General features: G+C 41.3%; 2 protein-coding genes across 4 annotated transcripts in view; one reads left to right on the forward strand and one right to left on the reverse strand.

Annotated features, from left to right (window-relative positions):
- The first annotated feature begins 42 nt into the window (after positions 1–42).
- Positions 43–10263, forward strand: DMAC2L (distal membrane arm assembly complex 2 like). 2 transcript variants are annotated; one of them, XM_039217344.1, is made up of 5 exons: positions 647–707; positions 6688–6799; positions 8142–8350; positions 8897–9068; positions 10139–10263. In XM_039217344.1, the coding sequence occupies exons 2-5, from the start codon at positions 6696–6698 to the stop codon at positions 10251–10253; spliced, it is 600 nt and encodes a 199-aa protein (XP_039073275.1). In that variant the 5' UTR covers positions 647–707; positions 6688–6695; the 3' UTR covers positions 10254–10263. The 2 variants fall into 2 exon arrangements, with proteins under 2 accessions (XP_039073276.1, XP_039073275.1); XM_039217345.1 differs by lacking the exons at positions 647–707; positions 10139–10263 and adding an exon at positions 43–114 and having other exon boundaries at positions 8897–9072.
- A 3614-nt stretch (positions 10264–13877) lies between these two features.
- CDKL1 (cyclin dependent kinase like 1) overlaps positions 13878–26207 on the reverse strand; it is a 64892-nt gene continuing 52562 nt past the window's right edge. For both annotated transcript variants that reach the window (XM_039217342.1, XM_039217343.1), the window contains 6 exons: positions 24031–24121; positions 23226–23426; positions 20873–20955; positions 17748–17804; positions 16379–16534; positions 13878–14273 (listed from right to left, as the gene is read on the reverse strand). In XM_039217342.1, coding sequence (XP_039073273.1) covers positions 14172–14273; positions 16379–16534; positions 17748–17804; positions 20873–20955; positions 23226–23426; positions 24031–24121 — 690 coding nt within the window. In that variant the 3' untranslated portion in view covers positions 13878–14171. The remainder of the gene's footprint in view (positions 14274–16378; positions 16535–17747; positions 17805–20872; positions 20956–23225; positions 23427–24030; positions 24122–26207) is intronic.

Raw genomic sequence — 26207 nt, forward strand, 5'->3', positions numbered from 1 at the left:
CACGTGGGAGTGGCGCCAGCAGCCAATGGACGTGCGCGGCGGAGGGCGAAGGGCAGGCCGGCGGCGCAGTAGACGCGGGGCACGCTCGCTCGCTCCCTCCCTTCCTCCAATGCCGTGAGTAGAGGAGCTAGGCCGCGAGCGAGGCGGGACTAGGGTGGAGGTTACGCTCTGCCGTTTTCCTTCTCTCCCACGGCGGGGCTCCCAGAAAGGCTGGCCTCGCCGAGTCGCACAGCCGCAGCCATCACAGGCCCTGCGTACCCGGGACCTTGGGAGAAAGTCCGGGCGTGACTGGGGTGAAAACTCTCATTTGGGCGGGCCCAGCGGCCTCCCGGCCTCCGTCTTTGGCCGGCCTCCGTGTGCTGGCGGCCCATTGCTGGCCACCCGCCGGCGCGGTGCCCGCTGAGGGGCGCCGCCTGCGCGGCCTTGGCTCTCGCTCCGGGTGGAGGCTTTGTCGCGGCAGTGCCTGGGAGCCTGCCGTCTTCTGGATTTCTTTTTGTGGGGCCTCCTGACGCTGTCATTTCTTGGTGTTGTCAATATCGAGCGCCCAGAAGAACCAGACGGCTCGGGCTCTGCCATTATCTAGCAGTCCATTTCCGTATCTTCAGTCGTGGGTGGAGATACGGATTTAAATCTGTGCGGGCCTGGGGATACGAGTATCTTCTGTACAGATCTCTTCACCACGTTTCCTTATCCGTAAAGTGAAGGAGGTGGGCTATGGGATCCCTAATCGACCTTCCAGCCAAAGTTTGTGATTCTCCCACAGACGTGGTAGTTTAACGTCTGTGCTCAGTGCTTGATGGCAGTTTTTAATTTGGGGGGTCAGAAGAGCTGAACAGAACAAAACTAGACTGTTAAAAAATGTATTGCTGGAAGGACTTTGCCTGTTTGATTTGGTTCCAGCCGTTAGTCTGGTGGCTTGGGGAAGTCACTTCGTCTCTATGTCAGGTCCTCCTCTGTGAACCAGGAGTAATAGCTGTGTCCCTCACACAGGGCTGTTGTGTGGATTACGTGAGATAAAGCCCAGGGGTGTTTAGCAGAGTGAAATACAGTTGACCCTTGAAGAGCACAGATTTGAACAACTCCTGTCCACTTAGAGGCAGATAGTTTTCAGTAAATCCAATACAGTACTCTAGATGTAGTTTCCTTATGATTTTCTTAACATTTTCTCTAGTTTATTATAAGAATACAGTATATACTACATATCACATGCAACATATATGTTAATCACCCATGTTATTGGTAAGGCTTCTGATCAACATGTGTTAATTACCCATGTTATTGTTAAGGCTTCTGATCAAATTTGAGGGGAGTCAGAAGTCCTACACAGACTGTCAACTGCCTGGATGGGGGTAAGGGGAGGTAGGTGTTACTGCCCTTGACCCCTGTGTTGTTCAAGGGTCAACTGCACTGGAGAAATGACTTTTTATTATGTTCAAATGGTTTTACCTCCTGGACAGTTGAATGCCTTGCTTTATTTGTGAAAACAACAGAGAATGTTACTTGCTTTTCCCATCACAAATGGAAAAATAAAAAAGATGGTTATTCATTAAATTCAGTTTTTTTGTTTTGAGATAATTGTAGAGTCCCATACAGTTGTAAGGTTAATAGAGATTCTGTATACCCTTTACTCATTCTCCCCCAGTGATAACATCTTGCAAAACTATAGTATCGTAACCAGGAAATTGACATTGACACAATATGTTGACCTCACTCAGATTTCTCCAGCTTTCATGTGTGTGTGTGTCTGTTTAGTTCTGTATAGTTTTTTTTTTTTTTTAATCACATGTGGATTGTTGTGTCGCCACCACAGTCAGGCTACAACACAGTTCGATCACCACAAAAGATCTCTGGGTACCCTTTTATAACTATACTTCTCTCCTGCAGGGCACCCCCCCATCTGTAACTTTTTTGGGGTTAGCTATTTTTCACTCCGTGTGATCCCTTGGGATCCATCCAAATTGTTACATGTATCAAAGGTTCATTCCTTATTGGTGAGCAGTATTTCATGATGTGGGTATGCCACAATAGGTTTGACCAGTCACCCGTTGAAGGACATCTGAGTTCTAGTTAGCTATTTGGAATAAAGTTGCTGTGACCATTAATGTACTGCTTTTTGTGTGAACCTGTTTTTGTTTCTCTGGGATAAATGCCTAAGAGTCCAGTTGCTGGGTCATATGATAAATAAATGTTTGGTGTTGTAAAAAACGGGCAAACTGTTTCCAAAGTGGCTATGCCAGGGCACCTGGGCGGTCTAGTTGATCACCCAGCCCTTGATTTCAACTCAAGTCATGATCCCAGATTCATGGGATGGAGCCCTGCGTCAGCCACCATGCTGAGCATGGAGTCTGCTTAAGATTCTCTCTCTCTCTCTCTCTCTCTCTCTTGACTCTTGAATGCTGAGAACAAACTGAGGACTGATGGATGTGGGGGGGGGGGAGAGATGGGCATGGAGGAGGGCACTTGTGGGGATGAGCACTGGGTGTTATATGGAAACCAACTTGACAATAAACTATTCATAAAAAACAAAAAAGATTCTCTCTCTCTCCCCTCTGCTCCTCTCCCCCACTGACGTGGTCTCTCTCTAAAATAAAAAACAAAGTGGCTGTACCTTTATATCCCACCAGCAATGTTTGAGTAATCTGGTTTACCAGCATTTGGTGTTGTCACTGTTTTTAATTTTAGCCCTTCGGATAGGTATGTAGTAGAGATGGTTATTTTTTAGTTTGGACAGGAGGTAGTGGATTTTTGTTACTAGGTTGAATACAGAATTACACACATCTATGGTCAGCTTTCATGGGCCACTTGAGCACACAGTAGTGACTTATTTACCATGTGATTTTGAGTACCTACTTTTTTGTTTAGCAAGATGAAAGAACTCACAATACATCTGCTCTTGTATACATATTTTTCTGCTTACCCTCCCCTAGGTTTGACTATATATTAATTTGTTTCAGTCAAGTAATTTCAAATCAAGAGCTCACCTTCCATTCATATACCCTGTAATGACTTTGGTATGACATTTGTATTCATGACACCACCCTCAGCTGAGAGTTCAAGTTCATCTTCCATCTGTGTCAAAGCAAATAAGATGTTACTTCATTGAGTCGCATGTGATGTTGGCCTAGGAATGGCTTTGGGGAATTTTGCCAATTCCTAATGAATTCTTCTCTTCCTATTCACTAGACTCTACACACCTCAGGAATTAGAGTTGGCATCAATATTTGGTCATTTGCAGTGAGGTGGGGTTGTAATTTGGGGGAAAATCTCCCCAATTCCGATACCACCCTAGCCCCTCCCCTTTTTTATCACCCCAAAGAAATAGTTCTTTAGCTCAGTCTTTTGGGCCACTTAGTTAGCCATCACTTTGAATAGCTGGCGAAGTAAAAACAGAACTTCCACTTTTATTTTTATTAAAAAAATTTTTTTTAAAATTTTCAGTAGGCTCCACACACAATGTGGGCTCGAACTCACAACCCTGAGATCCAGAGTTGCATGCTCTATTGACTGAGCCAGCCAAGCACCCCAGAACATCTACTTAAAAAAAACTTAACTGTTTTTATGCAAACGGGAATTCTCAACCAAACCTACTCAGAAACATTTTGTGTATATTCTATTTTGAATCAAACATTAGGGGTCTGGCCTTCTCTAAGTTACAAACATAATTGCAATTTTTAGAAACATGTGCTTTAAGCCAGGTTCTGAGAGTAAAAAGAAGCTTTTTAAAGTGATTTTTAAATTTCTGAATTACCTATTAAAGCAATAATTTAGTAGTGGCTATTTTTTAACTTGCTGTTAATTGGGTTCCCCCCCAATATTAGAGCTAAATTTACAAACTCACCACTAGAGGTCTCCTCTTTCCCTGTAGAAAACACTCCCGGAGGTAGCTTGAATTCATCTGAAATTTCTAAAATCAGCACAGCGCAGTTGAGAATGTAAAAATCTACCAATTTATTTTTTTACCTTTATTTCCAAGTAAAACTTTTATATTCATGTTTAAAATATTTTAAATATAATAGTCTAGTATTTTTAGAAATCATAGCTGGAGTAAATTTAGCCTTTCCTTTAAGCTGAATTATAAGGTGAACCAAAATGAATCAAGTGAAGGTAGTCAGTTTTCACTCTAATTTACCTGCTTAATACCAATCTCTGGTTTTGGCCTTTCTCTATGGAAATATATCCATCATTGAAGACCGCTAATTAGCAAGTATCTATTAAACTCTTGCATTTGGGGGATGGGAATGTGCCAGGTGCTAAGAAAAATGGAAGTGAATAAGATGTGATCCTTGCTCTCCTTTTTCCTCTGCACACTTTTCTTTTTTTCTGCCTAACTTGAAACCCTTAATTATCCTTTAAGACCCTCTCAAAAGACACCTCTAGTGTGAAGCCTTCCCTTCACTCCTTCCTCTTATCTCTCACAGAACTTGTTTAGACATATTGCATGTTATTTGTTTTTATGGTGTCTGTCTTCATTAGAGTATACATTCTATGAGGACAAAGAACCTTGTCCATCTCTCCTTTGTTGTTGCTTTTTAAATCTTACCATTGTATCTCTGGCACTAAGTATAGCAGGCATTCAATAAATACTTACTGAATGAAGAAATGAATGGGTGGGTAGAGATGGCATTTGAATAAGGTCTTGAAGTTGGGTAAGATTTCCACAGACAGGATGGGATGGAGAGGGGGGACGGACAGGAAGTAGGACAGCCTAAGTGGAAGCTGGAAAGCCCAGATAAATGAGATTGGCAGCCAGTGGAGTGATCAGAGGTGGGCGCAGATGGAGAGAGCTTTACCAAAAAGTTGGAAAGGGTTGAGAATGAGATAGTGATAGCAGGTGGGAGGTTTGTAGTGATGAAGGCAGATGATGGTAGAAAAGAAAGGAAGAAGGGAGGTGATCCCAGGTTCTGTCTTCAGACTTCATCTCTCACTATTCTATAGTCTCAACATCTGCAGTCACTTCTTGGTTCTAGGGTGGTTCCCACTCAGGCCTCTTTTAGTCTTCTTATTCCCGAGTTCTAGTACATCCAATGACTGAGGAAAAAGCCCTGGACTGGTAGGAGAGAGCACAAGATTCAGATTTCAGTGCTGCCGCCAATTAGCCATGAAACATTGAGCAAGTTCTTTTAAACATATGCATTTATTAATACTCCACCTGGTTCCAGAAAGGATTTAAGGTGTCAGCAAGTTACGTCATATCAGGGCTTCAGTTTCCTCATGTCTAAATGATCTAGGTGGTCTAAGCTCAGTCCAGTTCTTGCATTTTGTGACTCTAATAATTTGACTCACTCTAATAATTTGTTGGTTGTCTCCACTTAGAAGTTATGCTAACACTTCATAGTTAGAATATGAAAAACTGGGGCCGGGGGTGGGGGAAACCTACAGCTGGTTCTCCTGACACTGATTTCTATTCATGGCATCACCCTCCAACCAGTGACCCAAGACCAAACCTTAATGTCACCTTCGTGGAATCCGCGCTGTAATATCATTCCCATTCTTTCCCCATTTGGTCCTTTCCCATGGCCATGTGTAGTTGAAGCCCTTGTTAGCTGTCTCTCTGTTCTGTTCTATTGACCCTCATTCTTGGTGCTGTTGTCTGAATAATATCCTGAAGCATGGCTCTAACATGCCGGTGCTCTTTGCTAAAACCTCAGCGACTCCCAACTAACTGCCTGTGGAAGAGAATCGAAATTCCCTGGCTGATCAGGCGAGACCCTTCCTGGATGTGACTGTGTACACTGTCTGCCTCCTCTTCTCATGATCCCCATGTACTAACCACATGGAACTGCAACATGCCTTAAATATTTCTGCCTCAGCTAATCACCTGACATACCTTCTCCTGGCATTTTGCCTGTTGGAATCCTGGTCTGTTCTTATTTTAACTCTTTGAAAAAATTTTCAGGTTCTATCATTTGTTTTAACGACTTGATAACTTGTTTTAGCTCACTTCACCCCACATTAAGTTTTCAGCAATTCAAAGGCAGAAACCACAATTGGTTTATCTTTGTTTTCCCTCAACTTAGCACACTCATAGAGAAACTTGAAATGAATTAAATCAGATTGAGACTCAGTTCAGCAACCACTTTCTCAGCTCATGGTTATAGGTTTTTACAGCTGGAAATCACCTGAGCAAATCATGTCATCTTTCAAGTGAGAAAACCAAGGGTCAGAGAGGTGATGTTACTTGCCCAGTGTTTCCTAGCTGCCCTTGCACAGTTCTTTGTTTGCACTACTCTGGTGATGCTACTTACAACCTTGTCTTAGAAAGGTCTGTTTCAACATTGCCTCTCCCTGGCTATAAGCATCTTAACTTCGAAACATTGCTCCCTAGGTGATTTTAGTTTGTCATTTTGATACTGGAAATGTAGATTGGGAGTAGAGCTGGTTTTGGCAAATGTGTAGGTGCACTGCCTGGATGGACATCAGGTGTCCATCCATCCAACTGAGGGTTGAAACTTAATACCAAGGCTGGAAGGAACCTTTGAGACCATCCAATCCAGCCTCTCTTTTTTTGCAGCAAAGAAACCAAGAAACAGACAGGAGTGACTTGTCCAATAACTTTGAGTGGCAAATGACTCATCAACTTTATTGGCACAAGAGCATGGACTCTGATGTTGTAAAGCAAGTTGCTGCGTGCATGGGACTCTGATTGCCAGCTGATAACCTAATATGAATACTGTTTTGTGTGTCTAGATCAAACGATGCTGTTTGGAAAAATTTCCCAGCAGTTGTGCGGCTTAAAGAAACTCCCATGGTCATGTGACTGCAGATACTTCTGGGGCTGGTTGAATGCAGTATTTAATAAGTAAGTTACTCTAACTAAAGTGAAGATACATGGGGATTATTATGGCTGCTGAGTTCCCAGTAGCTAATTTGGTTATTTCTTGTATTTCCAATGTCTTTTTTTTTTTTTACAGTGTGTGCAATATGATCCTAATTTTGTTTAATAATAAAACATACACACAAACATTGAATAAAGACAAAAAATATTAGCAATATTAATACAAAATATTAACAACTAGGTTGCAGTCAAGATTTCAATGATTTTTGTTATTTGTCCTTTTGATACCTTTCACATTTTCTAAAATGAAAGGGATTTTGAGGGATGTAGTTAGCCTTTTGAATACTACCATGGGGACTCAAGCTTTTATTTATTTATTTATTTATTTATATATTTTTTAATGTTTTTATTTATTTCTGAGAGAGAGACAGCATGAGCAGGGTAGGGTCAGAGAGAAAGGGAGACGCAGAATCTGAAACAGGCTCCAGGCTCTGAGCTGTCAGCACAGAGCCCGACATGGGGCTCGAACCCACAAACCGTGAGATCATGACCTGAGCCGATGTTGGATACTTAACTGACTGAGCTCCCCAGGCGCCCCTAGACTCAGGTTTTTTAAAAAGTGGGTTGCATGCTTAGAAATATCATTTTGAGGGGTGCCTGGGGGGGTGCTCAGTTGGCTAAGTGACTCAGTATGAGCTCAGGTCATGATCTCATGGTTCATAAGTTCAAGCCTGTATTGGGCTCCATTGTCAGTGTGAAGCCTACTTGAGATTCTCTCTCTGCCTCTCCCCAACTTCTACATGCGTACGTGCACTTTCTCTCTCTCTCTCTCTGTTAAACATTTAAAAATTTAAAAAAAAGAAATATCATTTTGAAACTAATGAAACTCATCTCCTTGTTGCTTAATACAGCATCATCACCACCAACTAGAGAGAAAGGCAAATGTAGAAGTTAATAAATATCACTTAATGAGATTAATTTGAACATAGATTCAAAATTATTCCATTTTGTCTTTTATCATCAACGAAAACAATAACCCAGTATAGTCATTCATTCAACCCGTACTTACTGACTACCTCCTGGTGTCAAGCACTGTGCTACGTAGGAATCAATGAAGATACATGTCTGCCTGATAAACTCATATACAAACAACAGGCTTTGACAGGGCGCAGGTGGAAACAAAAACGAAAAAGGGAGCAGGAAGAGCCATCAAAAGTTTTTTGACACGACTCTCACAAGTGTCCTTAGCTCCCTCTCCGTCATTTGAGAGGGAAAGCCGTTGCTGTACTATATTTATGTTGACAGACTACAGTTAAGCAGCTAGTGATTATACTAAAAACGAACCGCTTTTGTTCTTTGCCAACAGAGTGGATTATGAACGCATCAGGGATGTGGGACCCGACAGGGCCGCTTCGGAGTGGCTGCTGCGCTGCGGGGCCATGGTGCGCTACCACGGCCAGGAGAGGTGGCACAAGGACTACAACCACCTCCCGACAGGACCCCTGGACAAATATAAGATTCAGGCGATTGATGCCACAGACTCTTGTATCATGCGCATTGGATTTGATTACATGGGTAACTGCCCTGTCATTTGCTTATGAGAAATGGAGGTGATTTGCAGTGACATTTTGCTGCAGTTGATTCACTATTACAGTCATAGGTGTGTCCTTTTTTGCCTTTGTCACTACAACCCAGCTTTTTTCCCGTGTGTGATTTTTAAAAATTAAATAGGCATTATAAACACTTTTCTCTCCTTTCTCCTTTCACCACACTTATCTCTGCATGCCTTTATTTCGTGCTTATTGGTTTAAAATTCAAGGCCCTGTTTATCAAACTGTCGAATTTCTGTCATTTGAGAAACCCTCAATAATGTAAGAATAATTGTACCCATACAGCTTCTGCTATACAGAACACACAGCATCTGATTACATACTGGCCCTGTATAGTGAATAGTTTGTATGGTTAATAGGGTGACTAATCATCAAGTTTTGGGGACTGAGAGAGGGGTGTCCGAGGACATAGGATTTTCAATCCTAAAACCAAAATAGTCCTAGACAAACTAGGATAGTTGGTGATCTTAATGGTAAAGCAGATTCTTAAAATGGACCTCTTATCTCCTAGATGGCCTACAGCACGTTGAAAAAATAAGGCTATGCAAGTGTCATTATATTGAGGATAGCTGTTTGGAGAAGCTTGGTAAGCTTGAAAATTTACAAAAGAGCATATTGGAAATGGAAATAATTTCATGTGGGAATGTCACAGACAAAGGCATCATTGCTTTGTATCACTTAAGGTAAGTGGTAAGTGCCAAAATGGAAACTTGATAATGATGTTAAAAGTGAATGATTAGAATTTAAATTTAAAAAAACAAAAGCTAAGTAAACTCTACCTACAACACGGGGCTCCAACTCACAACCCCAAGATGAAGATTTGCATGCTCTACCAACTGAGCCAGACAGGTGCCCTGAATAATTAGAATTTAAAACAGTTGAGATGTGGTACCTTTTTTTAATTCAGAAAAATGTAAGAAAATGACTTAATTTTCGTCTATAATACTTTAAAACAGTTAAAATTATCAACCTTAATACATTGTTTTATTGCATTTTTTAGGGGGCATCTTCTTTAAAAGTAAATGTACAGAAAGCACTTAGCATGGTGATTACTACAGTAAGCTGTCAATAGGCATTTGCCATCATGCTTCCTCTCCATCTTTTAAAGAATTTTTCCTGAAGTTCTGACGATAACCTCAGTATCACAGAGAGTCTGAGAAATTTTTTTTTTCGTAATCCCTGTACCCAACGTGGGGCTCGAACCCACAACCCCAAGATCGAGAGTCACACACTCTTCCAACTAAGCTAACCAGGTGCCCCCCACCCCTGCTTTTAAGTCTTTTTTTTTTTTTTTTTTTTTTTTTTTAGCAGAGAAATTTTAAAATTCAGAACCAAAAGTAGTAGATTTTCTTATGTTAGTTGAGGCTTTGAGGCTTTATCTTTTAATGAAGTTCCTTGAAGAACTTTCCCAATTTTCTTCCTTTTCTAGATTAAGATTCATATTTAGTGTTTCACATGCAAAGGAGTTCTATGCCGTAATACATATAGTGTATTTGAAAAGATTCAGCTAGAATTGTTGATATAATTCAAAACAACTCAAGTTTCCAAAGTCTGGCTTAGCTCCTAGCATGAATTTCATTTAAAGTAGCACTCTTAACACTACTGTTCTAAAAGTCATTTTGAAAGTATAATGTGATATAAATACATTCTGTGTGTAATTTTTTTTTGAAAAAAGACAGTGACTACAGTTTATTTTTAATGCTGGAGAGTAAAGGCCAAACCAAAGTAGCTTTTTTTCCTCCTCTTTTTGCAGAAACCTCAAATATTTGTTGTTAAGTGATCTTCCTGGAGTAAGAGAAAAAGAAAACCTCATCCGAGCCTTTAAGACAGCACTGCCTTCTCTGGAACTAAAATTAAACTTGAAGTAAAATAATAATATCCAAGAAGTATCGTATTTCAATATAAGGTGGCATTTGAAATTGTTGATCCTAAACAGCAATAAATATTATATAATCATCAACAGATCCTAAGGATGTCCAATCATGACATTTCAGAAGCAGAGTCCATCATGTAGAAAATAGATATTTAGTCATGACTCACTGAAGTTACTAAGTTGGAAGTAAAAATATATGAACACTAAATCTTTTAGGGAAAATGGAAAGAGGTAGTAGTTTAATCTAGTGTGTTCCTCATTTAATATAGAAATCTGTGTAGTATGTAGATATTGAGAGTTCTTTAAAGTGATTTAAATGTGCAACACAGATATTCCGTAATGTATTTTATCAGTAATTTATGTTAATGTTACCTTTTACTTTAAAGTTATTGAAGCATGTTACTATAAATGTACACGTATGAAAAACTGAAAGCTAAGTTTCATATTCATTGATGAATTATGAGAGGGAGTCATTAGTAGTTGAGGCATCCATATTGCCTCCCAGGATTTGCATGCATTTCTCATGATCCTACATTCCTTTGTTCTTTATAACCTACACCTTTCCCTGAATGAATAGTTTTTGGCTAATTTGTCTCCTTTGTAAGCTTAGTCTGGTGTTTTATTGAAACTATACATAAATTTTAAAAAACTATACATAAATATTTGGCTGAATTCAAATACTTTTGCTAAATGTGGTAAAGGAAATAATCATGAAGACCAGCACAGTTATACTTATTTTTTGCTTAAATTAAAATATTGCTTTAAACCAAAAATTTTGACATGTCAATTAGAAACTAATTTTAATTTCCCCATATATGTTGGCTACTGCTGCCTATGACTTCAAGGGACATCAAAAAGAAGTATAAACACAAACTTCAATTTGTATCTAGAAAGGAGTGATAAAGAATATCACAGGGGCACCTGGGTGGCTCAGTCGGTTGAGCTTCCGACTTCAGCTCAAGTCATGATCTCATGGTTCCTGGGTTCGAGCCCTGCATCGGGCTCTGTGCTGACAGCTAGCTCAGAGCCTGGAACCAGTTTCGGATTCTGGGTCTCCTTCTCCTTCTGACCTTCCCCTGTTCATGCTCTCTCTCTCTCTTTCTCTCTCTCAGAAATAGACAAAACATAAAAAAAAATTAAATTAAAAAAAAGAATATCACAAATAGGTAAAAACAGATCTTTATTTTTACCTGCTAAAAATGGCCTGGGTTCTATTATTGTTAATTGTATGCCAACTTGTCTGTAGATTTCTGTGTTTGCTTCTTGAATATAAACTATAAGTTCTTGAATAGAACTTTAACTGGAAATGGCCCAGCAATAGCACTGCTAGGAATTTACCCAAGGGATACAGAAATGCTGAGGCATAGGAGCACATGTACCCCAATGTTCATAGCAGCACTCTCCACAAGAGCCAAAACATGGAAAGAGCCTAAGTGTCCATCAACAGACGAATGGATCAAGAAGATGTGGTTTATCTATACCATGGAATACTACATGGCAATGAGAAAGAATGAAATCTGGCCATGTGTAGCAACATGGATGGACCTTGAGGGTGTTATGCTGAGCGAAATAAGTCAGGCAGAGAAGGGCAAATATCATATGTTTGCACGTATAGGAGGATTAGAAGGAACTTGATGGAGGACCATGGGGGAGAAGAAGGGGGGAAATGGTGGGGGAAAGGGAGAAAGGCAAACCATGAGAGACTCTTGAATGCTGACAAAAACTGAGGACTGATGGATGTGGGGGGGAGGAGGCATGGGCATGGAGGAGGACACTTGAGGGGATGAGCACTGAGTGTTATGTGGAAACTAATTTGACAATAAACTATTTGTAAGAAAAAGAAAAAGAAAAAGAAAAAAAGGATTAAAAGAAAAAAAAATTTAAAATAAACACTGTATGATGCAGCATTGGGGTAGAAAAAATGGATTGTAATTGTGTTTGGAAACCAGCTTATATAAATAGCACATACCACAAATAATATACAGTTTACAGATATAATTGCCACTGTCATTTATAAAATCAGCAAATAACAAATTAAAAAGACTAAGTTGTAAAACAGTCTTATGTGAATCAATGGTGATTCCATGCTGAATGAATGATTACAGATATGGTTAAAGTAAGCATTAGTGCACATTTAGAACTCATTAGAAAAAAATGAATGCTTCCATCTCAGATTTGTTTGATTATTGTGTGGTGAGGCAACTGATTCACAATTTAGTCTGGAACTACTTTTGTATTCTAAATGGTTTTCTGTAAAACTACTGCATAAATTAGGCAGTTATAATAATCTGCCTCGTCAAGTACATTGTTTGGGGTTAAAAAGAAAAAAAACCACAAAATGTAAACTATTCACAGAAGTGGGTTTTCCTTCTTTGCCATTTGAATCAAAGCCACATAAGAATCAGATAATGCTGAGACTACTATTTAACCCACTGTCAGCTCCTTGCAAGAAGCTACATACATCAGGAAGCCTTAGAATATCATCAGCCTGGCTGGAGTGGCCATAATTATAGAACAGATGCCCAAATTTGGTGAGTTACTTAGCAGTAAGTGGATAAAGTCAAATGCTGTCATGAAGGAAGTTATTATAACAGTAAACTAGTAAGAGTACAGTAGAAATGTTTTGAAGATACAGTAAAATACAACATCTAAAATCATAGCTGAGAATGACTAGGAAACAGCAGCAGCACATCAGCCAAAACTGGCAGTGAGCGATAAAAAACAGACGTGAGCTTCATGTTGCCCTTGTGTGCAGGGTACAGGAATGATCAAGCTTTCAGAAGACAAGTGGTAGGCTGAGTCAAAGCTAATTACAGGTCATCATTTTAAGTCTCACAATACTAAGGTAGGAATCTTCAGTATCATTTTGGACTACTCTCTTAGTATTTTTATCAGTTCTTAGCATAGTATATGTATACGCACACTTATATGTGTACAGACATATATGCATATGTATACACATATCAGTATAAAAAAAGTATTTCAGGAAAAATATGAGTTTACAACCTCATATCTTTCATGATCCAAGTAAAAACTCATAAGCAATTTCTTCCAAAAGCCAGATTACTGTATGTAGTCCTGCCCATAGATCCGTCTCCAAGTCTAAGGCTGAGCTGGAGAGAATGAAGAATAATTACTCTCAGGCTGATAGGCTCAGTTCCCAGGAAGACTGCAGGGCTCCTTCTACCCCTTGATTGCCTTGGTCAGCTGCCATTCTTCACACCATTGTTTGCACAGGGAACTGGGTCACCTGTACATGGGTTATGTAAACCCATCTTGCCTGCAAAGATGACAAAGATGCATCCTTTACCAAAGGTAAAGACCAAAGTATATGTAAGAAATGTCTAGAAGCATCATTAAATACATAAATTTTGTTATGAGAATCCATGATTTTTAAATATATTAAGCAACTCTTCAATATTTCAAAATGTTTTAAAATATGAAAATGAAGAGAGAGAGCAAGCAGAAAATGGAATTTTAAACATTGTGATTTCAGGAACTAAAAGGCAGGGAATAGGACACAACATGATAGAGTTACAAGAAATACATATTGGTGTTTTGTAATCCATTTTTCTCATGGCCTAGAGTACAATTGAAGCATAAATCTTTATCAGGTCTCTAATTTTGCCAGAGATATGGGCAGTAGATACTGTTTATATTTCTGCCGATAAGCTCAGATACTTAGATACAACAAAAATGCAAGTGAAAATCCAAACAAGTTTTTCCTTTCTGTTCTGGTCACCATCATGAAGCATGGAAGAAGGCTGCCTCTGGAATTTCCCTTCAGAGTCTGCCAAGTGGCCTCCCCCAGTTTGTTACTTAGGTTTTCTCCTGATGTTTTAAAAAATATTGTGATTGTTTTCAATCAAATGTGTAGGTTTGGTTCCTCTTTCATCATCAATCTCCAAGCTCCTTAAATGTTTGGAAAACGATAGTTGAGTTTCTTCATATTACAGTAGTACTTCTTATTATCCAAAGCCGGAAGGAAGCTGCTGCTAGTCAGCTGGGGTAGGTGCTACAGATGAAGACACAGAACATAGAATCAGGTTCAACCCCATACACACTTTACGTTATTGATAACACATCACAAAAGAGGTAAATAAGTCCATTTTTTAGCACAGAAATGCTTTTTCTGCACAGAATCCCAGGTCCTGAGTGAAGACAAAATGTTTCCATTTGTTCTCTTTTTCCTTTTAAATATTTATTTTATATTAAAAAGCAAAACACTGTACTTTTGAGGAAACTCAGAGGATATGGAAAAGAAGGAAAAATCTACATATTAACATTACTGGGGGAAAAACATAGATTTACAGGAGTTAAGAGCTTGCTGGGACCTTTGGGATCATTTAAGCCAATGTGTGGTCTTAGAGAAAAGAAAACTGGTGTCTGGAGCACTTAAGCAATTTGCCCCCTTACTCCTTAGTTTAAAAGGTAAAACTTCCCTTCGTGTTCTCAGAAAATGTTTCAATCTATTGTCCATGTCAAATGACAGAGAACATACAAAAAATATATGTATTGTACTACATGGCCTTCGGTATCTGACCAGAGGTTATTTTTTTCTAATGTTAATTTGTTTTGAGAGAGACTGTGGGTGAGCAGGGGAAGGGGCTGAGAGAGAGGAAGAGAGAGAATCCCAAACAGGCTCCCCACTGTCAGCACAGACCCTAACTCAGGGCTCGAAATCATGAACTGTGAGGTCATGACCTGAGCCAAAAAACGAGAGCAGGACACAAAACCAAGTGAGCCACCCAGGCGTCCCTGAACTGAGAGGTTACTTTTTAATACTTCAAATAGTTGGCTCCTTCTGGACCTATATGCAATACACTGATTAATTAGTGGGCTCCTCTCTTCTTTCAGGTAGAAATATTTCCATCAAGGCCCTCTACTCTTTTTTTTTTTTTAATGTTTTATTTATTTCTAGGAGAGAGACAGAGAGACAGCGTGAGCAGGGGAGGGTCAGAGAGAGAGGGAGTCACAGACCGAAACAGGCTCCAGGCTCTGAGCTGGCAGTCAGCACAGAGCCCGACGCGGGGCTTGAACCCATGAACCGCGAGATCATGACCTAAGCGAAAGTCGGACGCTCAACCGACTAAGCCACCCAGGCGCCCCAAGGCCCTCTACTCTTGAACACAAATTAACAGCAAGCTAAGTAGTAACTCGGGATGGGTGGAGGGTGGGGAGTCTAATTCTGGCATGTTTTGCTACCTGGGTCATATATGACAATAAAATAAAGTCTTCTTAATTTTGTAACTCTGGTCCATCTTAGGACCCCACAGTTCATGCTCTCCCTGTTCCTAATGGGTTGTCCCTCCTCTTCTCTCCTCCAAACCTCACATACGCCACCCAGATGCCACTCAGCAGACTGGGCAGTGGAGTCTGCAAAGGGAAAGACTAAGGCGTAATAATCTATAGGTTAAGGGCTACCTCGGCAGATGCAGCAATGACCAGGAGTAGCCAGCTCATCTCAGTTGTGGCTCTAACCACAGTCCGTTCTATGTTCCTACAGCTTTTGGCTTATAACAGAACACTTAATGTAAGGCTATTTTGCCACTCTATACCAGTCTTTTTCTTCACAGGCTCCCCATGTGCAGCCGGGATGCTGTTCTTTGGTTAAATAAGCTGTCCTGACATCACGGAGAGCACTCATCACTGTGTCTACCCGAGCCAACTCTGATGATTAAAGGAACAGAGGGGAAAACAGTTCCATTTTTGGATAAACCTGGAATGTCAATCAATACTGCAAGTCAACATGTGACGGAGAGATGCCTGGGATAAATCTGGTTTCATTCTCCAAAGCACAGAAAGCACGCTCGGCGCGGCTCACCCTTGTGTGCCTGAGACCGTGCTCGTCCACAACAAAGCCCCTTTGTGTCAGCGGGGAATTGCAGGGCAAGGACACCTTCAGGATTCAGGGAGAGGGGGTCCTTGGAGGCAGACGTCTCCAGTGCCCTGGTTGACAGATCATATGCCTTCACCCTGCTCCGGATGGAGGGTGCTGGGGCTGCAAGCTGCTATTACCCCCCTGAGAATAGATGCAGAATCCCTGCACCAGGTGGCAGGCATGAGATCATTTGAACTGCAACCCCGGGCTGCTTCTGCAAAGCAGTGCCCCATTTTTACCCCAGGCAGGTGCTTTCGGCTCTGTCTCAGGGTCTTCCTTATTGGTCTGTCAAGCTCTTTTGCTGAATCCCCCATTTCTCTCATGCTGTCAAAATACGGGTGCTGCAACAGCTGCTCACATGTCAGTCTCTCGGCAGGATTCATGTGGAGACAGCCCTAAAAGAACAGAAAAGTCCCCATTCTTCTTTAAAATTGTATCAACTTACTAAGATCAATTTTGTTTTTCTTCTTTGACAGATCAAACCCTTCATTTGGGGACAGGAAGGAGGAAAAGTAGGAGAAACCCTCCAAACATGATTTTGGTTCCTTCCACAATTATTCCTAAATGGGTAACCACATAAGAGGTAAATAAATAGGTTCTAGAAATAGTAACCAAAAAAAATCATTTTCTCCACCTTGCCCTGTTCCGGAGGCAGGTGGTGCTCTGCCCTGAGGGAGTGAGACAGGATTTTTGAGTTTGCCTCAGAATCCAACCAGAATAATCCATGTAACCAGTTTGGGACTTTGTGTATACTTTGTGAAAATTAGGGTTTTTATTGAAAAACTCATATTCACACATGGTAAAAATAAAACTCATACAGAACACAGCCCACAGCCAAGTCTCCTCACCACTCCAGTTCTTCCATTCTCCCCTTCCAGATTCAGCTGCTCCTTTTTCTCTGGTACGTTCTTCCAGAGAACGTGTGTATACACACACACACACACACACACACACACACACACACATTATATAGTGTAATGCATGTACAGAAGGAGAGGCATAGTATACATGCCCTTAGATTACACCATTCTTAACTATTTGCTTTGCCATGAAGAAGGCCACAGGGTTCATACCTGAGTAGATTAAATCTCACAATTATATACCCCAAGGAACTGTCTCCATTTTTTTTAAATTATATTATAAATGCACCAGTAAATGTATTAAATACTTTGAAATGGGTGAGGCATGGACTGTAACTTGAAAATGTTTTACTTGGTACCCGATTTTACATAAGAGCTACAGATCTCTGAAAATGTATATATAAATCAAATCTTAAAATCAGATATACTAGGGAGTTGGCTATTTGAATGAATCCTATGTTTTTGAAGAAAAGGATTCCTTCATAAAACAAGTTCTATTCCTCTGAAATTTCTGTAAACTTAAATTTTAAATACAATATGTTGGGTTTACTTTAAAGTGACAAATACCTACAGATGTTTTCACTGTAACTGAATCTAAATAAAAATTCCAAGTACTTATACTTTCCAATGGAGAAGGAGCATTCTAAAAGGAACACTTTGCAATTCACGGACTGACATAAATCATTCAGGCTCCTCAGTGACACCAACTACTGTGCGCTTCCGGGTCTGTTAGATGCCATGAGTTTACCTTTAAGAGCCCCAGGGCAGGATAAGAGATGTTTGGAAATTTTAATTCAAGTGGTTCCTGTTTAAAAAAAAAAAGAAAGAAAGAAAAGAAGAGGGGGTTTTATTTACAGTCTGTATTCAAAGCTAAGGTGACCTCAGACTGAATGTCTTCTGACTGACAGAAGCATCTTCCTGGCACCTATCTTGCCTCCCCCACCCTCTGCCCACCCACTTGCCAGCTGAAAAACCTCCTCAGGCCTGTTTCACAAGCTCCTTCTCTCTCCACCTCCAAATTTCTTTTCCAAATTTTCCTCCTCACCACGCCCTTCACTTCCCGAAGAACTGACGCAGGTAGCGAATTATGAAGGAGCATTCATGAAGGAAAGGAACCCACGTGTGAAGCAACTGTTATTTCTTCTTTTCCTGCCTCAATTTCTATAACTTGCTTTTCCTCTGAGTAATTTTTGGCATTTATATTAGCATTTAAAAGAGGCTCTAATTTTTGCATCTATTGACATTTACATAAAGGAAACTTCCAAATAGATTTTCCCCCCTACCTAGGTGAACAGATGCTTCTTGGTTTTCTGGAATAAACACTGGTTTCTCCTCCCACAAGAGCCTGCTGTTTCCCTGATCATCCTGCTGTTTAAAGAGTCTCTGGAGCAGACATTCATCAATCTCCCTCTGGCCATATAAGGCTGTTTTGCTCCAGTCACATGCTGGAGACAATCAGGAATAACAAGCACTATAAAGCAAGAGGAATGCTGAATGTCAGGGGGCCAGACAGGCCAGTTAAAGAGATACACCACTAAGAGAGGCAAATTAAGGAGAGCAGCTGGAGTGCATCGCCTGCACAAAAAGATGGCATTTGTGAGCTGGAGGCTGGAGGGACTGGCCAGGGTCATCTAAAGCGACACCACTCTGAGTGCCGTGGTCAAGCTTAAGAGCACAGGGTTATTTTTGCACAGGGAATCAGACCTAAACAACCAAATTCCGAGTGTGCATTTACTAATCACTGATAAGGGTAAGAGATATGAGCCCCCATTTTGGACTTCCCTAAGATCACCAGGGGAAAAAAAAAATCCTACAGCAGATTTGTATTAGAAGCTTGAGAGTAGCCTTCCCCTCCTGCCTCCCGGCCCCAACTATATCTTAAATATTCCTCTTGCTGTTTGCGTGTGTTGAATCTGGGCACTGCTAGGGACTGACATGAATGACATTGCTGACACTGAGCTCTGCTGTCTCAGCAACAACGCCTGGGACCAGGCCGGCTGCTTGGCTGTGATAGGAGGGACCATCCTGCCTGCTTAGCTGGTTTCCCAGCGCCAGAAGCAAGCAGGCCTCCATCCAGCAGGGTGACTGACCGGCAGAGGGACTCGGGCACAGATGTTCAACCAGCGCAGCCCCCGCACTGCTTCTTCCTGTGTTTCTGTCAACAGGAAATCCCCTGCAGGACAACCTCTGGGAGACCCTGGGAAGCCTTTTGCATATATGAAACCCGGGTTGTTTCTGAGTCTTCACTGGAAGACAAGCGAAGAGGAAATCACTAACGGATATTTAGTGGAACTGGGAATGTCCAGGTCACAAGGGAGCCATCTGGGTCACCTCCCATATGCCAGGTATCATTCCTGCCTCTCGGTCCCAGCAGGCTCCTGCATGACCCATTTTTCCTATGCGCAGTGGTGCAAGAGGAGGGGGAGCCGGGAATGTGAAAGCCTCGATGGTGGGGCATGCCAGGAGAATGAGCGAACAGAGCTCAAATGGAGCTTGACAGAACTTTCATCTGGAAACTGAGCAATTAGAGGCTTAGTTTCTATTTGAAAGTACCTTCCTTAGACAGTAGAAACTCAGGATTTCACAAACCTTAAGTGTGCTCTGAAATGGTTTTGATTATAATACAGGCTCATTGGAAGACACCCAAAAATATTTCTTTAAAAAACCCATAAAGACAGAAAGAAACCACGCCACCACAAAGAGACACCCATTGTTAATATTTTGGTATATAACCTTGCAGCCATTTATTTCACAAATGTAAAAAAACTTTGTGTGGGGCGCCTGGGTGGCTTAGTCGGTTAAGCGTCCGACTTTCGCTTAGGTCATGATCTCGCGGTTCGTGGGTTCGAGCCCCGCGTCGGGCTCTGTGCTGACTGCCAGCTCAGAGCCTGGAGCCTGTTTCAGTCTGTGACTCCCTCTCTCTCTGACCCTCCCCTGCTCACGCTGTCTCTCTGTCTCTCTCCTAGAAATAAATAAAACATTAAAAAAAAAATTTAAAAAAAAACAACAAAAAAACTTTGTGTGATTTTCCAGAAGTTGTCATGTTATTTTATATTTACATATGTAAATGTATGTATACGTGTATTATGCATTTATTAACCATTTATTAAAATTATGTCATTATTTATACTGTTTTATAGCCTTTTTCATTTAACAATACACTGTGGACTTTTTGTTAGGTGAATGCATAATAAATCTAATTATTTTTGCTGGCTATGTGGCATTTCTATTGTAGAGATATACCATAACTTATTTAATGATTCCCCTATGGATGGAACACTAAAGGAAATAATTTCTAATGTCACATATTTATGCCTCTGTCTGATGGTTTCACTGCAATACATTCCTGAAAGTGTGTTAAGAGTATGCACATTTAAAATTTTTTAGTTTTAAAAAGTGAGTATTTTCTCCACATTGGCTATAGAGGAGAGATACCAGAATGAGATTCACCAAGCAAGTTCATTACGGTTTCCTGCTGTGGTCTGGGCAGTAAAAGTACAGTAGAGTAGAGGACGTGGACAATGCTGAATTTTCCTGGGATAAGTCACTGTATGAGCTACCTAGTTTCAGCTGCTAAAAACAGGGAAGGGAAGGAGAAGGCATTTCTGTCCAACAGGCTGGCTAACCTCTGCTATCAGCAACTTCTAAATTATTATTCATGGCCAAGGTATTGCTAGCCAATTTGCCCCAATTTTCTTTTTCACTCTCAAATGGATCTTCCACTGCAGAGTGGGCCATGGCATGAAGACAGGTGAGTAACTACCAAAACCTAGTTCATCTGCAACTCCCCATATAAGGAGAATGATCACCACTTAAACACCCTGGTAACCTTAGCCTTGACATGCAGAGCTCTTTCCAAAATGGGTCACTCACCATATCATCAGGGTCTGGAATTTTCACCCCACTGAAGTACTGATTCGTACTAAATACTTGCTGGTGCCTAGGAATGAGATCTCCTTTGGACAAGAAAGAGATTGGTTAGCAAGCGCTGATCTATGGTTTGTCTCCACCAGTGCTGTGTTTGTGCCTACAACCAGTGAAGGCTGTAGTCTGCTCTTCCAATCAGAGGAAGACATTGAGGCAACCCTCAACAACATGGACTAAGACCTCAGTGGACGAAGCACTGTGTTAGGTGTAGAGGAAGCATGCATGGAAACTGAAGGCTATGAAGTTCTTGCCCCTCAAAGACTCACAATGTATTTGAGGAGTCCAAACAACTCAGAAGCGTGCGAGCATGTGTGTGCAGTGCGCACACACACACACACACACACACACAATAATTCTTTTTTAAAAAATAGCCAACATGCAACAAATACAAAGCAAAGTCATATTAATTGAGTTCTGACGGGTGGATATAAAAATACATTGGCCTAGCACTTAGAACAGTGGCCGACACGTAACAAGCAGTCAATAAGTATTTGAGGAAAGAAGGAAGGGAAAAAGGAAGAGAGGGAGGAAGGAAAAGAGATGAAAGGAGGGAACGAAGGAGGAGGGGAAGAAGGAAGAAAAGAAGGAAGGAAGGCAGGAAGGAAATCATGGAAGATCTAGCTAGAAGGAATGCATTTCCAAATTGGAAACACCTTTTCCTGTTTCATCAAATAGTGGCCACTTGGAAATCCCATTTTATCTACTACTTAGAAAGCATTTACAATATGAATCAATGAAACAAAAGAAGCATTTCCATATTCTGGAGGATTAGGTGAGGTTCATCCTGCCTACATTTCAGCCAAATCAGCTAAAATCACCCTTGTGTAAAAATCCCAGAGATATGACATGTGAAGAGGAATTTTGTTCAGAGAGTATCAGGAGATTCTCAGCAGGGCGTCCCTGGGGTACACCCAGGCCCACTTCCCAAAGCAGAGTGAACAACAAAAGCCTTCCAACCAGGGCCCTGGAAAGGCTGCTATTGGACTGGACTGGAGTTCCTACCGCAGGGTATCAAGTTGTCTAATATTATGGATTTGTTTTGGAACTTTACCTCTCACTCAAATCCATAAGCTGTTGTCCTGACCCATTTTGTACAAGCAGCCGAAACAGACTCTACTACTCTGTCTCAGATCTCTGTGAACTTCATCATGAGCACACTGCTTGCATCTTAATAACTTTCTTCCATCGGAGTGCTGGAAGCGGGGACACAAAGTGGGTGCCCTGAAATCACTGGGGGAACAGCAAAGGAAGGCTGAGTGCCCCTGGAAGGGCTCCAAGGTGCCTACATACCACAAAAACACCCATCAGCAAATACCTACTGCCTACTATGTACATGTATTGGTGAAGGAAATCCTAGAAATGTGAGACATGATCTCACCCTCAGGTAGCTTACAGTATCTTTAGGGAGATAAAAGTATAAGACAAGACAGGGTGATGGTAGGTGTTGCAAGAGTTTAGAGGAGGAAATTTGCTTTAAATTGGGGAGTAGTAGCTAAACTCCCTGACTTCTGAAGAGGGCAGTCCCCTTTATAGATCTTTTCATCCATTTCTCTCCCAGTTTCTCTTCTCCTCCCCTCCCCTCCCCCATCCCACCGCAAGAGTAGAGAGAAGGACAAGAGTGACAGCAGAAGATCCGGCCTTTCTTCCTGACACTTAGAAGGTTTAGAATCTTCTTCTATACCATCTCAATGATCCAATCTAGCCTAGCAGGCTAGAGTGAGGGATACCCAAAGAATAAATTACATATTCTATGTGGAAACTAATTTGACAATAAACTATTTGTAAAAAAAATAAATAAATAAAATTTAAAAAAAAGAATAAATTACATATTCTGATAAATGAAATAAAACACAGTAGCATTCTGTAAACTGTTAAGCTTGTACAGAAACGTAGCTTTTATTGTCGCTATGATCATTATTCAGAGTTTATGTTCCAAACTATACTGAAGGGTGAACCTTGTGTCTTTTTGATCAGTGTGTATTCACACTAGTTAATTCTTTTTATTAAAAACAAATATGGACAACTGCCGTTTTTTTTTTTTTTTTAAATAATCTGTATGCCCAATGTGGGCTCAAACTTATGACCCTGAGATCAAGAGTTGCATGCTCTACTGACTGAGTCAGCCAGGTACCTCCAAATGTGGACACCTTTAATGGAATTAGTTAAATGAGGCTTCTAGAGTACTCCTCCTTTGTAAGTGTAAAGGGCATCGAATGGAACTGGGAACTTGGCTCGGTCCTGTATTGACATGGGTAAAACTATTCAGTTTCCTAAAAGACGTAACAAAAATACCACTCACCCAAGGTTTTCCTAATCAGATAGAGTTGATCCACATCTGATTTCCCTGGCCACAGAGGCACTCCTGAGAGCAGCTCAGCAAAGACACAGCCAATTGCCCAGACATCTACTGGGGGGCCGTACTGGGTGTCCCCCACCAACAGTTCCGGGGAGCGGTACCACCTGGTAGCCACATAGTCTGTGTAGTAGTCACTAGGGCCAGCTGGCCAGTGGTGGCACATGGAAAACAGAGAGAGCAGTGGAAGATGGGAGTCAGAACAGGGAGTGGGGAGACCTAAGAAATCAAGCTGGTGCCCCATCTTGTGACTTTTCTAAACCGAAGGTTCTCAATACTGGTTACATATTAAAATCATTCATGCAGTCTTTGTTCAATTACTAATGCTTGGGCCCCATCTCAGTCCAATGAAACCAGAAGTCCTGGAGGAGAGCCTGGGGACTTCTCAGTATAGTTTTTATAGTTATAGTTGATAGCTCCCCAGATGACTCTAACCTGCAGACAAAGCTGAAAACCACTACTCTTCTAAAATAGTACTTCTGAGAGTCTATTTTAGAAAAAAAAAAAAAAGTAGAAATCATGAGAATAACATACTCTTTAATAACCACTTTACTGTGGTATAATTTATATACAGCATACATTTTTAAGCCACTCTATGTATCTACATGTTTTCAGTAATTGCAGAATTGTAATTTAAGACATGCTCATGCCCTAAATATGTAAGAGCTAGCTTTCTATAGCATCTAGAGCCTTTCTCATATAAAGACTCCTTCTCTCTTTTACAATTATTTAAGAAAATGTCAATACTCACTCAAAAGCCGGGCAAATCCAAAGTCACAAAGCTTAATCACTGAATGTTTTGTGATAAGGATATTTTCTGGCTTCACATCTCTATGTATGCACTAGTCACAAAAGTCAGAACAAAACAGATTATCAAGGAGCAACTATAATGTATGGGATACACAGAACTCATAAATATTTAGCAAATATCTGAGAGATCATTAAAATCTTGTACTGGCCTTTTGGATAATAGACCACAAAATAGCAGCCTAAGATAAATCTAGTACCATCCTTAATATAGCCTGAATCACCCCAAATTCCTAAAGGGTCCAAAAGGACCAAAAAGGAAGAAAGAAAAAATGAAAATAGGGTAGCCAGATAAACAACAAGTTTTCAGTATAAGTATATCTCATGAAGTATTTGGGACATACTTACACTAAAAAGATTGCTTCTCTGGAATTCAAATTTAGCTGGGTGCCCTGTATTTATTCTGGTAAACCTAGGTGAAAGGGAAAATGTTAAAAGGCTCTGGGCGAGGCTTGCATCGGGGCTGCAGAAGCTGCAAGCTGATACATAAGCAGAATTCACTGTTCAGTTGTTTAGCTGAGAACAGAACACAGTCTGCCTGGTAAACAGGACAAGCCCTGGGCCTGCTGAGATAAGCAGGGGAAGAGAAGGGCGGGAACTGGAGCTTGCCAAGAGACCTCCCTTCCAGCTCTTGAAATTTGTCCTGATAAGATAAACAAGAGTAGGCAGAGCTTAGCCTCTGGGGAGTCGCTAGATGTCAGCTCTGTCCCACACACAAGCGTTCTTAGAGCGACATCCATCCCCACGGGAGGTAGCCCCCACTCCACAACTTAGACTCAAATCACCTGCGGTTTCCATACCACAGCTGACATTGTTTAAGAGGCTAATGTTAGAAGAAAGTTGAAGAATATTCACATGATTTTCTTATTAAATAACAATTCTCCCGGCAAAGAACAAATCAACAACCTAGTTACAGATTATATAAAAACAACATTCAGGTCAGAATCCTGTTCAGGGTTCCCAATAATCTTCCCTTCTCCCAGGCGTTTTCCTCTCTGGAGAAGAATGTTGGATCCTGTTGCAATCTGAGAGACCCTCTTTGGCTTACAGCTGAAACCCTGGGGTATTCTTGACTTTCTAGAATTTGGAGAGAGGACAGAGGTTCTTCTTGGGCCTGGCCTAGTTCCTACTCCAAAGGACCTTCAGGGTGAGAGATCAGTGTGAGTGTTTCCCCATGGGTATTTACTATTCTTGACAATCTGGAGGTGGGGGGGAGACAATTTCTCAATTATTTTATTACTATCTATCTGGTTCTCAGCAATTAATGTCCCATTCTTTTCCCACTGGCTTTACATATTACTATAAATGGGTATACCCATGAATATCATGATGACAGATGGTCAGAAGGACTCACAAGTAAGAACATGTTCCTATTCTGTTCTGAGAATTCCTTTACAAGTTTCTAAGCCCTCCCCACATCAGCACGTGTGGCTGCCCAGGGCGTCAGGGACCCCTGGGAAGAGTGGTATGTGTTGTATTTGTCTTTAGCATCTCTGATTTTCCCCACCAGGGCCTTCAGGAGGTCTTGCTTCCTCCCCCATCTTACAACCTGCCTTCAAGAAAGTGCTAATCCCCACTTGCAATAAATAGCAGCATAAGGTGTCCACGCTTTCTGGGATACATGCATTTTGACAAGGATTGTCACCTTCAGCCGAGTGGAGACTCCACAGGGGAAGTGCAGGCTGATTTTCTCTTTCCAGAAAGTGAGTTGCAGGAAAAATCATTTAGGACCTCCCAAGGAAGTAGGTTCAGCCCCGCTGGCTAAATTGACCCCGGCAGTAGACAGGATGACATATTGTGGTCTTGTTGCCCTGGTGGCCAAAATGAAGCTCTAATATTGGTATCTAGAGACTTCTGTGTGCAGGGAGTGGGCAGTGCTGTACTGGAGGCAGCAGCCACTTTCCCAATGTTGGTGGCGTCTTACCACCTGAACCCCCTGTCCCTCCCATTCAGCCTAGCCATGGCCAGGACTCTCGGTGGCATCCACTGGGCTGCTCTGCACCAGACTTGGTATTCATAGCTCACCAACACAGACACCAGCATTTGTGCATGACGCGTGGGACTCTGCCCCCCCCCCCCCCCCCCCCCCCCCGCACCTGAACAGGCACGAGCCACCTGGGG

The sequence above is a fragment of the Hyaena hyaena genome, unplaced genomic scaffold, assembly GCF_003009895.1.
Source record: "Hyaena hyaena isolate Hyena2069 unplaced genomic scaffold, ASM300989v1 scaffold_683, whole genome shotgun sequence".
NCBI classification, from domain to species: domain Eukaryota; kingdom Metazoa; phylum Chordata; class Mammalia; order Carnivora; family Hyaenidae; genus Hyaena; species Hyaena hyaena.